Genomic DNA, 15,000 nt, shown 5'->3' on the forward strand with positions numbered 1-15,000 from the left:
AAAGTGTTAAATAGAATTATTAGATAGATTAAAAGAGATCTCTGTGTGTGGAAAAATAGCAAATAAAAGCTTGGTATCAATCGTCACACCTCATTATTATTATTATTATTGCTAGGGACACGGCGGTGATAAGAATAAGAAGAATAAGAATGATAAGAAGAAGAAAATGGAATAAAATCGTTTGCGCCTTCGTAGAACGTGTATGTTTGTTTGTTGTGTGTCTCTCTCGTCATTACGTTTTCTCTGAATATTTTTCTTTTTCTTTTCTCTTTATCTTCTATACAATCATTATTTATCGATTTATCGCGTATCTTTTAATAATCGAAATGTAGATCGCATGAATACAAAGTTTACATTGTTTTTCTTTTCCCAATGATTGAAGTAACACAAGCTTAAAAGGATCGATACACGCGCTTTTTTCTGTCACAAAAAAGTTATTTAAAAAAAAAAAAAAAAAAAAAAAAAAAAGAAAAAAAAAAAAAAAAAAAAAAACCGTAAAGAATAAAAAAAAGATAAACGAAAAGACAATTATATATATATATATATATATATATATATATATACAACTATATATATATATATATACATATATATATTATACACATGTATATATATACATGTATATATATACATAAATACATAAATATATATATTATACACATGTATATATACATATACATATATATGAGAGCTGTGATTATGAAAATGTGATCTAAATAAAAAAAAAATAAAAAAAAAAATAAAAAAGAAACAAATTAATTTATTGCGTATAATTTGGTCATTATCGTACTGCCATATGAATTTTACACAATAAATTAATTACACAGAAATTTTACACAGAAATTAAATTAATGAACTAATTTAATTTTTGACTTAGAGATCACTTTTATGATCACCAGCTCATACATTATATATTGTACACATATAAAAAAAAAATTCTACAATATATATATATATGTATGTGTGTATGTGTGTGTGTGTGTGTGTGTGTGTGTGTGCGCGCGCGCGTGCGCGCGTGTATGTGTTTGTATGTATATACGAACGCATTTAGTAATCGCGTAAAGGATCGAAGAATAAACTGTTAGATCATTATAATTTCAAAGGTAAAAATATGATTATAACCGAGACGCGTTATATCATTTTGTTTTAAAAATTATTCATGCATCATACAAATAATGATTCTCGGAATTATAATTTTCATAAAAAGCATAAATACAATTACCTATTTGTACAACATAATTGAACGAACGATTATTCCGGCGAAGATTTGAAAGGAAAAAAAAAGAAAAAAAAGGAAAAAAAGTCAAGGAAAAAAATGAAAAAAAAAAAAAACACAAAAAGAAGAAAATCGAGATAATTAAAAATCAAAAATCGTGTTAAAAGTTTCAAGCAGGGTGTCGATAATATACTCGGATTCGTTGAATTCTCGTCCGCGTTTAAATGTCAATCTACTCCTGCCCCCCTTTCCCCCCAACCCACCCCCGCCCCAGCCGCCGCCGTCGTGTTTTTTTTTTTCTTTTAGAGCGCGTCTTACAAAGTAGAGAAATAGTTTTGTGTCTCGTTTTGTGCACAGAATTGTACTTTACATAGATATATATATATATATATATATTTTTTTTTTCAATTTTTTTTTCTTCCCCCTTTTTTCGTTTTCCATAAGCATCTGCGTTTACCGTCAATGACGGCACGTAAGTTGTCCATTGCGTTTGTCGTTAAAGATCATAGAATCTGGTACGCGATTTTGTACAAAGAGATTTATCACGCACGCATGTAAACGCCATAAGATGTATCATACATACACACGCAGAGCCGATTAATACACCCCCATTCCTGTCCCTATCTCCCTGTCGTTCCTAACATTGCCCACCTCTACCAGCTGGCCACCCCCCCTTCCCATACACACACGATACGCATCATATATACGCATATACACAAAATCGTTCATTCGGGTTCCGCTTAGTCACGTACATACAAAGAATACACAAACAACAACACAACACAACACATGACACGCATACAAAGAGACGAATGCACAATCTCTCTCTCTTTGTGTGTGTATGTTTATGCGTGTGTATGTATGTGTGTGTATATATATATATGTATGTTTATGTGTGCGTTCGTGTGCATGTATGCGTATGCGTATGCGCATGCAAGCCTACAAAAGCAGAAAGCATGCACGTACGCGCAGGCAATTGAAACGCCGCTCTATTCTCTGCTCGTAGAGGAGTTTAACGCGTTGTTATTTTTTTTTTATTATTGTTTAATAATCCTGGAATATTCTTTTCGGGGATATAAATTGAAAATGAAACAAAGGAATTATTGAAATTTTGGAATGAAAAGAAAGAAAAGAAAGAAAAGTAATATATATATATATATATATATATATATATATATATATATATATATATATATATATATATAGGAAAAAAAAGAAAAAGAGAAAAATATAAAGCTTAAGGATTTAAAAATATTATTCACAAATATGTTCCCATTTTTCGAAGAGATATGATGCCGATTAATAATATTAATAGCACTCTTTGTATATTATCGATGATCGTTTCATGTTTTTCATCGTTATAACGAGCATAGATATATTTTTCATTGAAAATAAAAAAATATATCGTTCGTTAAACGATCCGATTTCTCAAGTGGTTTATTCGAATTTGGATTTATAATATTATCGGCGATCGAGAAGATAACAAATTATTTTTTTTTTACGTATGTATGTATGTATATGTGTATGTGGTTTTCATGGACATAATAAATGCGCGTCATCTTCTTAAATATAAGATTACTTAAAATAAAAATAATAATAAAAATAAAAATAAAATAAAAATAAAAATAAAAATAAAAATAAAAATGAAAATGAAAATAAAAATAAAAATAAAAAATAAAATTAAAATAAAACATAAAATATGAAATAAAATCAAACCATGATAATCTCGATCGCCTAACGACAATACTGAAGGAGAGTATCAATGAAATTGAAATAAAGTGAAACGCGTTTAATCACCGATTGCCATCATACACTGATTTCGCAAATCATCATTCTTAACGTTATTAGTGACTGTAAAAGTTGTAAAAGTCATTGGAAACGATTTTTACAATTATATCGTCTTATTAACGGCTGAAAGCGTAATGCAATTTTCGTAGGTAGATTATAGATTCGTCACCTTTAAATTGGCCGTCCGATTTGGGCGCGTGTATATATATATATATATATATATATATATATATATATGTATATATATATATGTATCGATCTCTCTCTTTCTCTCTCTCTCTCTCTTTCTCACTCTTTCTCTATTATTTTACGTATCTCTATATAAAATCATATATTTTCAACGTATCGTTCATCACTCGCAAGAATGTTTTGTGTCTTTTACTTCACGGACACGTGAACCGCTCAGAAACGTTCTATTTAACACGTTTTATCGTCGTTGTACACGCGCGACAGGAGTTCGTTTTCTAGGTATAATCACATCTGCATAAAGTATACTCTCACACGGTTGGGTCATGCACGCACGCGTTTTATACGTTCGCAGACACACATACTTCGAGAGAGACTTCGTATCACATTATACATTGAGTATATCTCCTCTTTAAACATTGTTTCTCTATCGCAATATAGATTCTTATATATATATACACAGTAGTAACAGTCTAGTTTTCCTAAGGCTTCTAAAACTTTCTCACTTGCGACGTGTTTCTTCTTTCGATGATAGAAGGAAACTGATAGAAGAAAAGGAAGAAGAAGAAGAAGAAGAAAAAGAAGAAGAAAAAAAAGAAGAAGAAGAGGTGGAAGGATGCTGAGGAAGCGTAGGAGGAAGTGGAGGAGGGGGAGGAGGAGAAGGAGGAAGTGAAAGAGGAATAGAAGTTAGCGGTGGTGAGATAGTGTTAGAGATGGAGGAGGAGAAGAGAAGAGAAGGGAAGAAAGGAAAGGAAAGGAAAGGAAAATAAAAGAAAAGGAACGAAAGGGAACAGAGGATACCGGTGTAGTTCGAGCCGTAACGAAGAGAGAAAATGTAGGTTCTTGCCGGGAGACATACGTCTAGTAGTAAATCACTTCGTAGACAGTGGCCTTCTTGTCGCCGGATCCAGTCACAATGTACTTGTCGTCGGCAGAAATGTCGCAGCTCAGAACCGACGAGGATTCCTTCGACTGAAAAGAGAAACAAAAATAACGATATATATGTTAGGTTCAATCGTCCTGTCGTTTTAATTTGATTGAAGAAAATTTCTGATCGATCGAACGCGTGGATCGAACGTACAAGAAGGAAAGAAAAAAAGAAAGTAGAAATAAATAAAAATAAAAAAAAATGGAGAACAAAAAAAAAAAAGAAAAAAGAAAAAACAAGTAAACAAATAAAAAGAAAGAAGGTTGAAAAGAAAGGAAGGAGACCAACTTGAAATATCGAGGCGCCGTAAGGCGTGCGCCAGGCGTTGAGCAGATTGTCCTTGCCGGTGGAAACGAACCACTTGCCGCATGAAGCAAAACGAAGGGATAGAACGCAGGACTCGTGCAGATGTAACTGATATTTGTCCAACTTTGTGGCATGAAGAACTTCGACGTTAGAGTTCTCCATGCCAACAGCTAGCCATTCGCCGGTAGGACAGTATCCCAATGAGAATATCTGAGATGTGAAATCGTGTTGCTGAAGTTGCCTTCCTTCTCGTAGATCCCACGATCTTACGGTATTGTCGAGGCCACCGGTCCAGAGTTTCGAGCCGTCGGCCGATATGTCGATGCAAGAAGCTCCATCCGTATGCCCTTGGAACTGTCTGACCAACGTTTGATTCTGGAGATCCCAGACGGCGATATTACCGTCGCTGCAGCAACTGAAACAGACCTTCGAATCCGGCGAGATGGCCAAGGCGTAACAGGCTGGCGCTGAGGAGGTCAACTCGGCCTTGATCCTCGGCGTTGGGCTGGCCAGGTCCCAGATACTCAGTTGACTCGCCTCACCGCCTACTATCAACGTTCTACCGTCTGGAAGTAACTTTACCGACCTAATGGGAAAACGGAAAATAATAAGGCAGACGTTAGATTTAAACAATTTGATTTCTATATTTCTCCATGATTCCCCCAAAACCCAATTAACTCCCACTCCTATCATCACCCTGATAATGGACATATAGAAATATAGTCTCGAGTGACCTGATGTAATTGTCGCGCTGCAAACAGTCCAATTGCGAGACAGGTTTAGCGCTAATACTGCTGCCTTGACCAATGTCCCAGACTTTGACGCAACCTTTGCCACCGGTGTAAACGTATTTTGTTGGATTCGAGATCGTGACCGCGCATACGACCTCACCGTGAGTCAAAGTGTTGATCTGACGCGCGTGACGAGGTATACCGGGTCCTGTGAGAGCATCCGTGGGGAAAGATACTGGTTGCAGTTGGCCCTCGCCGTTCATATGGAAGGAGTACGCTCTGAGAATAGTCACGAACGAATTCTCAATTATCTTTCTTCGGAGTCTATCTTTATGTTAAACTAAATACCACGATTATTAGATTAGGACTAATTGGATTACGTACGGTTTGCCACCCGGAATGCTGCTCAGTCCGTTACTCGAGGGTATCCTCACGTGACCGTCGAAACCGAGCTGAAAAAAGTAAAACGTTAACATATTAAATTAGTACATACGAAATAGGTTAATTACATTTAATAAAATTCTCTCTCTATCTTTATATTTCTATCTCTGTCGCTATCTCCATCTTTATCTCTATCTATATTTTTTTTTTCTCTATTTCGAAAGATACAATTGGAATTGAGATGAATCGAAGAAATGAATTTACGAGATTGATGGGATCGAAAGTCACCATGGATGGTCTGGCGTAGGGCAAGTTGTTGTAGGGCGAGGGCGACTGCGACGGCTCATTGCCGCGGGATGGCAAGCCCTGATAACCCTGTGGTGGCGTTTGCTGCGACGATGGCGGATGATAGACCCGCGATGCCAAGGGCCCAGGGATGCCGCCCATAGTTGGCGTACAACTGCGCGAGCCCCTCGCCGCCGCCACAGGTGTACCCGGTTTGTCGACCTGAATTGTTAGTTCCGCGATGTTCTTTTTTTTTTGGTTATTCAAAAAAAAATAAAAAAAAAAGCATCATATATTTTTCGACGACAACGGGGGAGTCGTATAAATGAACGATCACAGGTTGTTTCATTATCATTTTCTTAAAAATTTATACGAATTTATCAGTTTTTTATACGAACATAAAGAACAAAGCAGATTATAAAAGTTTCTAAATTGTTCATCAACGTGATTGACAAAATTTTCGAATGATTTCTAAATGAACATTTTAATAGTCAATTAATATTATGTTCAATAATATTTTCAACACTATATCATATTATTTTAACCCTAGTTAACCCTTAAAATAATTTCCAATTGCGCACTTGGGGTGCGCTATACATCCCAGGCACTTTGAACAACAACAGTTCTCATTTTATACAGAATGAATAATTTTGATTCCAGAAAAAAAAAAGAAAAAAAAATACTGTACTATTCTTTACAGCCTTGGCAATAATAATCAAATAGGTTTGAAATTGTATTTCCAATTCTGTCATTATTAAAAGAAAATTCATGATTCTGCAATGGGCAAAATTGTTTTAATTGAGTTCAAAATTTCTCTGGGGTATCCTACATCCCACAGGCACAATTAGGGTTAACTAACGACAGAAGATCTAAATATTTCGACAATGGAACATCCTGAATGTATTTTTTTTCTTTTTATTAAGTAGCAAAGAGATAACCGGCTTTTTTTTACTTTCTGGTGACGATCCAAAGCGATGCTCGGAATTAATTTTATCAAGAATTTTGACATCATTCTTTAAGGGAAAATTTTTCAATATAAACAATCATACATATATATATATATATATATATATATATATATATATATATATATATATATATGTATATGTATATATATATATGTATGTTTGTATAAAATACGAGTGGAAACAAACGGAAAGGGTTACATTTCTTTTTTTTTTCTTTTCTTCTAACAAAAAATTCGTTGATATAACGATATTATTTTTTTGATGTGTTCTTTTTTATCGGTATATTTTCTTTTTCTATTAGTCTCGTAGAATCTCGCCTCGTAATCGTCACCGAATAAGCTTGCTCTCCGCAAGATCTTACATCTTTACTTTTCAGAGACGGCGTACTACGAGCGGAAGAACTTCCGCTTCGCGAAGGTGGCCTGTCCTTGACCGAGGTCGAACCTACTCCTGAAGCTGGTCCACCGATGTGACCCGGTGCACCATGTTTCTCTAGGGTACCATTTTCTCGGGGATCCGAATGCTCGCCATTTGCATGCGGCGACGATCCTTCCTGCATGGCGAAAATAAAATGATCTCTTTGAAATATTATTCGAACTATTGATTCTATTCTCTACGTATATTTTGATACATCGAAGAAAGAAAAGAAGATGAAAACAAAAAGAAAAAAAAGAAAAAAAAAAGAAAAAAGAAAATAAGAAAAGAAGCCAAAATTTATTTATATTTTTTTTTTTTATTTCCATAATATCAGTATGTCCTATATGATTTTTTAATAGATCATTCTTTATCTCCAATCTTAATTTTTTAAATTTCTGCTATCACGAAGTCAATAGTTATTATCGTATTGAAATCATTCATTTTTATATCGATATAGTGTCATTTTAATGACTAAATATTATTTCTAATGTTTCTGCAGAACTTTTATTTAATTCATTTCCGTGATATATATATATATATATATGCAATTTTTAATAAATTTCTTCATTTTATGAAATTTCTGTTTAGTTTCAAAACCGAAAGTTAAATTAAAGCGAAATTACCCATGGATGTTCGCAACGTGCGATACTAATTTTTGTTCTAAATTTCAAGTTAATACGCTTGAACGTTTAGATTGTAAAATTCATACGTATGCACATACACACACATACACGCACACATGCAAACACACACACACACACACACACACACACATGCATTCATACTAATGTGTATGAATCTGTATCTATGCGTTAAAATATTGTATATATATATAAATCCTATTAGTAAACTTAAAATAGGATCGAAATCTTTTATTAAGTTCGTAAATTAAAATTTGCTATAATCTGATAACTTTGATTTATTTTCATAGAAAATTTCTGTTACAAATACATGGTTATGAATTATCTATTATTTTAAATATTTCTATATAGTTTTATATTTTCTTTCTGTCGATTTTCTTTTACGAATTTATTTATATTATAATAAAGCGTTCTTTTTAAACCGGAAGTTAAATCGAAGAGAAACAATAAATTGATTCGATATTTATCAAAATAATTTCATTTTAGATATAAATTTCCAATTAATTCATTTAATTGTTTAGATGATAGACTGGACACACCCACACACACATACACACACGCGTAAATAAATACATATATACACACGTTTTTCTTTTCATATACGAAAACTTCAAGATTTAGAAGGATTCGTAAATATTATAAAAAATAATAATAGTTTAGAAGATACACTTTTCTATCATATTTATTTCGCATCTCTTTTATAATTGAAAATATTCGTGAACTCGTCGCAGTCTATTTCTAAACATGGACTAAAAAGAAAAAAAAAATTTCTTTTTCTTGTTCGTGTCGTTGAACCAAAAAATTATTAATTAAAATATACCTCGTTCGCCACGTCAACGACTAAGTCCTGATCGCTTTTCTCGCCGTCGCTATCCTGCAAAGAGAAAAAATAATAGTCATAAAGAAAGAACGAATAAAGATATAAAAAAAGAAAACAAGAAAAGAGAAAGACAAAAAACCAAACAATACAAAACGTGTTTACTTTTAAAATTAATATATTATTTATAAAGTTATCCACGTAAAGAAAATAATGTATGTTCGTGTATATTTACGTACGTACATATGTACACGTATTTGTGTATATATCTGTGTCTACATGTATATATATATATATACATATATATATATATATATGCATGTATATGTATATAAACGAGACCCTCGACAGTTGTAGTTACGCCTACATGAGTGACTCGACCTACATTTACTCTGAGAGCGTAGAGACACACCGGTATTTCCTTCGGAGATGCATTATTAATTTCGATACTCGTTCCTAAGGTGCATCTCGCGTTCTGATTGCGCGTTAAGTTAATGGGTAAAGTATCGTAGCGATGGTATATACACGACTATGCGTCTCCGTTTGCGTCGGAGTACATAGTTACTCGTTGAATTTACAAGGGCCGTGCGAGTTGAAAGTGCTTTCGTAATCAAAAGCTTTTGCCAGCGAGTATATGCCCGGCCATTATTCGATCGCACGAATTCTATTTTTGCTTTTCTAGTCGTTCGTACATCTAAGTACGAATCATTCGTAAGGAAAAGAAAAAAAGAGAAGGAAGAAAAACGAAGAAGAAGAAGAAGAAGAAGAAGAAGAAGAAGAAGAGGAAGTAGAAAAAAGGAGAAGGCAGAGGAAGGATATATTATTGGTATCGAATGAACAAAATATCAAGAGAATTGATCTCTGGATTATTTAATATTAATTCTTATGGTGTAAGCTGATATAGGGAATATTGTGAAGCGAACACGTGATCGTGGCACGTTTTAGAACGAACAATTTGCTCGAGGGATTCGAATCGTAATTGCGACGCGATATGGTCATTGAGGGAAAGGAGAGGGGAGGGGCCGAGAAGCGGCAAAATTGTCGGTAAGAGGGGAAAACTGAAGAGGATAGAGACGAAGAGAAGGAGAAGAGAAGAGAAGAGAAGAGAAGAGAAGAGAAGAGAAGAGAAGAGAAGAGAAGAGAAGAGAAGAGAGGAAGAATAGGTTAGGCGGAGGAGCGAAGTCCGTTCGAGCTGCCAGGGACAAGCAATAAATTTGTGTACGGACGATGAGTCTCAGTAAATAGAAGGCAAAGTGTGGTGGTATTGATTTCAGTGGTATTACTCGGCCGGCGGAGGACGCTCGTGGGTGGAGAGTGGCCACGGAGGGTAAAAGTAGGAGGAGGAGGAAGTGAAAGAGAATGACGGAGAAAGAAAGAGAGAGAGAGAAAGAAAGAGAGAGAGAGAGAGAGAGAGAAGGAGAGAGAGGGAGTGAGAAAGAGAAGGGAGGAAGGAGAAGAGAGGCCGAAGGAGACGAAGAAAGAGGCGGAGGGTGTCTTCCACCCCTTAACCTGCTCGTTCTAGCGTTAAATATGATACAAATGTTATCATCCCTTCTATTCCGCATCCCCACTATTACTAACTCGCATCTCCTCGGCATGAACAACCACCACCACTATCACTATTACCACCACCATCACTATCACCAATACCACTACCACCACCACCACCACCATCACCACTACCACCACTACTACTAACACTGTTACTACTACTGGTAATAGCACCGCTACTATACAACTACTACAGTGCACTACTACTACTACTACTTTCTAACGGCATCGCCAGTAGAGGCACCACTAGCAGTATCTCTCCTCCCTCTTCGGCAGCTTCTTCCCTCGTTTAACCCGACGCAGCGGGGATGACGGTATTAAGGGCAGCTCTATTATTCGACCGCCCAACCACTCGACTCTTCGCCTCGAGAATCCTCGAATTTCTCTTTTTTTCCCTTCTACGAGTTCGCGTCATCCTCCCTCTCTCTTTCTTTATATATATATATATATATATATATATATATATATATATATATATATATAAAAGATATATATATATATACATATATATATATATCTTTTTCTTTCTTTCTCTTCCTCTCTCATCTTCTCGGTGTTCCAGCGTTCTTTTATTTACTTCTACTTTTCTCTCTTCTCTCTTTTTCTCTCTCTCTTTCTTTCTTATACACACACATACATATATACATACACACACACACATACATACATACATACATACAGACACACAAATACACACACACTGTCGAGTTTTTCTCTTACGACTTCGCTCTTTCTTCCACCTCTCGGATCTTTTGTAAACAAACGCGCGGCGCGAGAGGCTAAGAGGAATCGAACGATCTTCGAACTCCTCTACTCCTCTCCTCTTTCTCTTCCTCCTCATCCTCCACCTCCTCCTCTTCCTCCTTATCCTCCTCCTCTTCATCCTTTTCCACCACCTTTTCTTCCTTCTCTTCACTCATTTTTCTATCTTCGTCTCCGAACTCCTGTCGATGGTGCTTCCACTACTTTGACAAGAGGAAAGTGTATCTCGTTAATACGTGCATGTACAAGAGGCGACAGTTAATTAAGACAATTATCTGTTAGCGAGATCTTCGCAGGATCGAAGCGAGAAGGAACATGAAACTCGACTCCTCTCTCTCTCTCTCTCTCTCTCTCTCTCTCTCTCGAACGCGTGCAAACTTTAACATACTCGAAAAACAAGAAGAATCGTTCTCGCGTGTACCATAAAATTTGCGAGCTACCTCTATATTAAGAAACGACTAATTCGAAAAAAAAAAAAGAAAAAAAATATATAATATATGTAAGTACCATAGGTATATAACGAAAAAGATTTGAAATACGCGATAGCGGAGTTATTTAACCTGCCTATCTTTGTACTACCCTAAGGTGATAAGAATTGCCCGTAGGATGGTATAACCAAAGTACCAACAACTTTTACTACATGAGTGAGAAATAGAAGGAGAGATAGAAATACGATGACTATCCACTATCACTATCACCTATACTACTACTACTACTACTACTACTATTACTACTACTATTACTATTACTACACTACTACTACTATTAGTGTTACTGCTACTGCTACTACTACCGCTGTTGCTACTACTGCTACTACTTATATTACAATAACTGCTACTACTATTACTATCGTCACTCCTTTTGTGTCTCGCAGTAGAAGCGCCGGTGAAAACGTATTAAAGCGATTATCTTGGATGAAGAAGATATAGCGGTGAGGGTTGAGCGTAGGGAAGAGAGATTCGAGAAAGGAAAAGAGAGAGAGAGAGAGAGAGAGAGAGAGAGAGAGAGATAGATAGAGAGAAAGAGAGAGAGTGGGATGTAGAGGAGAGGGTGGACGTTGACGAAAGGCTGGAAGGCTGGGTTCTTCTTGACGGCAAAAACGGGTTGTAGACACGGAGAACAATGGAGATAGGAACGAGCTTTCTCTGGAGTGAGGGGAAATAATGAAAAGTGCTCGCGATAACGCGCCTGTGTCGTATTAAAGTACGGCCAGCCACGATCATATAGGTAGTAGTAGTAATATACTAAAATAGTAGTAGTACTAGTAGAAGTAGTAGTAGTAGTAGTAGTAGTAGTAATAATAATAATAGTAATAGTAGTAACATCGAACTTTGATCGATGAGAACAATTTCATTCTGGCTTTTTGACTTTTCACGTAGAAACGAAGAAAATGATCGAACCTGCCCGAGAAGAGTAAAACATAGGAGAATTGTATGGTGGTAGTGATGGTGTTAGTGGTGTTGGTGGTGATAGTGGTATACGAGGAAAAGAAGAAGAAGAAGAAGAAGAAGAAGAAGAAGAAGAAGAAGAAGAAGAAGAAGAAAAAGAAGAAGAAGAAGAAGGATGGAAGATGGAGGGTAGGAGAGGGAAAACGGTTTTTCTAGTGCTTATCGTGGATTGCGCGGTTTCGTTGGTTCGTGACGTTCCATGCGAAAGCTTGGTAAAAACGGATTGAACGATTTCTCCGAGGACAAGAAAATGAGAAGGGGTTGTTGAAGGAGGGAGAGGGGGGAAGATAGTGGTGGATAGTGGGGGGGAGGGTGGTAGTGTAAAAAACCGAGACACAAGCACGTTGACGGGATACGAGAGTACCAGAAAGACCAGCTTGGATTTAGGAAAAATGCTCGTAGAGCGCAACAACAAGGAAAATAAGGGGAAATAAAGAGGGAAAACGGTTCGTATGAAAATGTAATTAGGGGAAGCGTGGAAGCTCGACTCATCGCGGCCTCGACCCTTTTTTACCTCCATCCATATACCACCACCACCACCACCACCACTACCACTATCTACCATCACCAACACCACCAACATTACTACCATCACCATCACCACCTTCATCACCACGTAGTAGCTCCTACTCTTCTTTCTTTCTTTCTTTTTCTCTCTCTCTCTCTCTCTCTTTCTCTTTCTCTCTCTTTTTCTTCCTATTCTTGCTATTCATAATAAATTTGTTAATCGTTCTACGCGTATTCAATGCGTCGATATCCTCCGTCGGCTACCTCCTCGCTCCCTTCCATCATATCCAGGAAAAAATCTTCCATTATTTTATATAGTTAGATGATACCGGACGCGATTCAGGAAATGGGATGGAAATTTTATGCGGATCCCCATAGTGATCATTTCTATCGGATTTTAAGGATTTAACGCTAACTTAATATATACTTTTTACACGGTTATCATTTTCGTGAAAAGAATATAACAAGAGATAGAGAGAAATAGATAGATAGATAGATAGATAGATACATAGATAGATAGATAGATAGAGAGAGAGAGAGAGAGAGAGATAGAAAAAAAATAATTAAATCACGTTCGATCTTATTGATCGTCCTCTCTCTCTCTCTCTCTCTCTCTCTCTCTCTCTTTCTCTCTCTTTCTCTCTTTTTTCTTTCTTTTTTCCTTTCCTTTCTTTTTTTTCTTCTTTTACTAGGAAGAATCCGATCGTGCAAAGGACGAAATCGCCAAGCCACGCGAGCCGTAATTTGAATTTCATCGCACTGGAAAAATCGAGAGAGAAACTTTTATCGTCGCTTTATCTCCGCCACGGCAAAAAGAATTATTACTTCGACTTGGAAAGGCTAAAGTTTCTACGTTCGTAGCCTGCCTTCCGTTATTCTCGATGTATCGCAAGAAGAGAAGAGAAGAGAAGAGAAGAGAAGAGAAGAGAAGAGAAGAGAAGAGAAGAGAAAGAGAAGAGAAGAGAAGAGAAAGAGAAAGAGAAAAAGAAGAGAAGGAAAGAGAAGACAAGAGAAAAGCGAGAGAATGAGAGAAGAGAAACGGACGAGAGTGCGACGTTAGGAGAAGGTATCGCGAGCAAGTGTCTCTGCAATTTAACTTTTACGACGTTCCGTGTCATTTCTATTCTAGCGGTCGTTGAGTAACGGGTATTCGTCTTGAATTGGTTCCACCTATTCGGAAATATGTGTATGTTCTTTAGAACGTACAAGTTTCTTTGTGAAAAACTGTTCATTATTAAGTAAAATGTGTAATATAAATATATACAATAGTTATAGATCTGTTTGTATTAAACGGTCTTATAGTAAATTTAAGAATATATATATATATATATATATATATATATATATATATATATATATATATATATAATAAATATATATAATTTTGCGTTAAATTTATTATATATTTTATTATAATGATTTTTATATATTACTTGTAAAAATATGTTTATATATCCATTTATTTGTATGATATACATACAATTATAATATATATATATATATATATATATATATATATATATATATATATATATATAATATAATGTGTGTATGTAAGTGTGCATATATTTAAGAAACCACAAGAAAATATCTCATAGATATTTAAATGGAAAAAATAAAAAAAGAGAAAAGAAAAATGAGAGAAAAATAGAAAAAAGAAGAGGAAGAGAGAGAGAGAGAGAGAGAAAGAAGAAAGATAAAACGAAAGAAAGGATTTTCGCTTTCAAACTCCAAAGAGTTTTCCACGAAAGGAGGGAAAAGCTGAAACGACTTTTCGATAGATCGTCGTCGCTATCGGATGCACTCGACGTTCATCTTCCGTTCCCGTTCCTTCGCTTATGTTCGCGGTCGAAATCTCTCTCTTTCTCTCTCTCTCTTCTTTTTCTCTTTTTCTTTTTCTTTCTAGAAATGGTCCTTCTCGTCCTACGATCCTTTTCTTTTTCTTTTCGAAAGTCGGTGATTCTTTTATCGGTCGTAAACGCGTTCCCTTTTATATACTTTTTCTTTTTTTCTCGTAAGAGACGAAAATTGGGATGGTCTAGATACGAATACAATCGAAGGAAAAAGG

The 15,000-nt window shown here is 35.7% G+C and overlaps 1 protein-coding gene across 16 annotated transcripts in view; it reads right to left on the bottom strand.

Annotated features, from left to right (window-relative positions):
- Nucleotides 1-2,453: 2,453 nt before the first annotated feature.
- The window catches only part of LOC124427732 (protein groucho-like), an 80,852-nt gene continuing 68,305 nt past the window's right edge, over nt 2,454-15,000 (bottom strand). For 11 of the 16 annotated variants that reach the window (XM_046971013.1, XM_046971011.1, XM_046971010.1 and 8 more), the window contains 7 exons: nt 8,668-8,721; nt 7,151-7,342; nt 5,801-6,067; nt 5,540-5,607; nt 5,159-5,434; nt 4,407-5,010; nt 2,454-4,162 (listed from right to left, as the gene is read on the bottom strand). In XM_046971013.1, coding sequence (XP_046826969.1) covers nt 4,052-4,162; nt 4,407-5,010; nt 5,159-5,434; nt 5,540-5,607; nt 5,801-6,067; nt 7,151-7,342; nt 8,668-8,721 — 1,572 coding nt within the window. In that variant the 3' untranslated portion in view covers nt 2,454-4,051. The remainder of the gene's footprint in view (nt 4,163-4,406; nt 5,011-5,158; nt 5,435-5,539; nt 5,608-5,800; nt 6,068-7,150; nt 7,343-8,667; nt 8,722-15,000) is intronic. The other 5 variants (XM_046971020.1, XM_046971019.1, XM_046971018.1 and 2 more) reach the window with 5 other exon arrangements.

This window comes from Vespa crabro, chromosome 10 (genome assembly GCF_910589235.1).
Source record: "Vespa crabro chromosome 10, iyVesCrab1.2, whole genome shotgun sequence".
In the NCBI taxonomy this organism is placed as follows: Eukaryota; Metazoa; Arthropoda; class Insecta; order Hymenoptera; family Vespidae; genus Vespa; species Vespa crabro.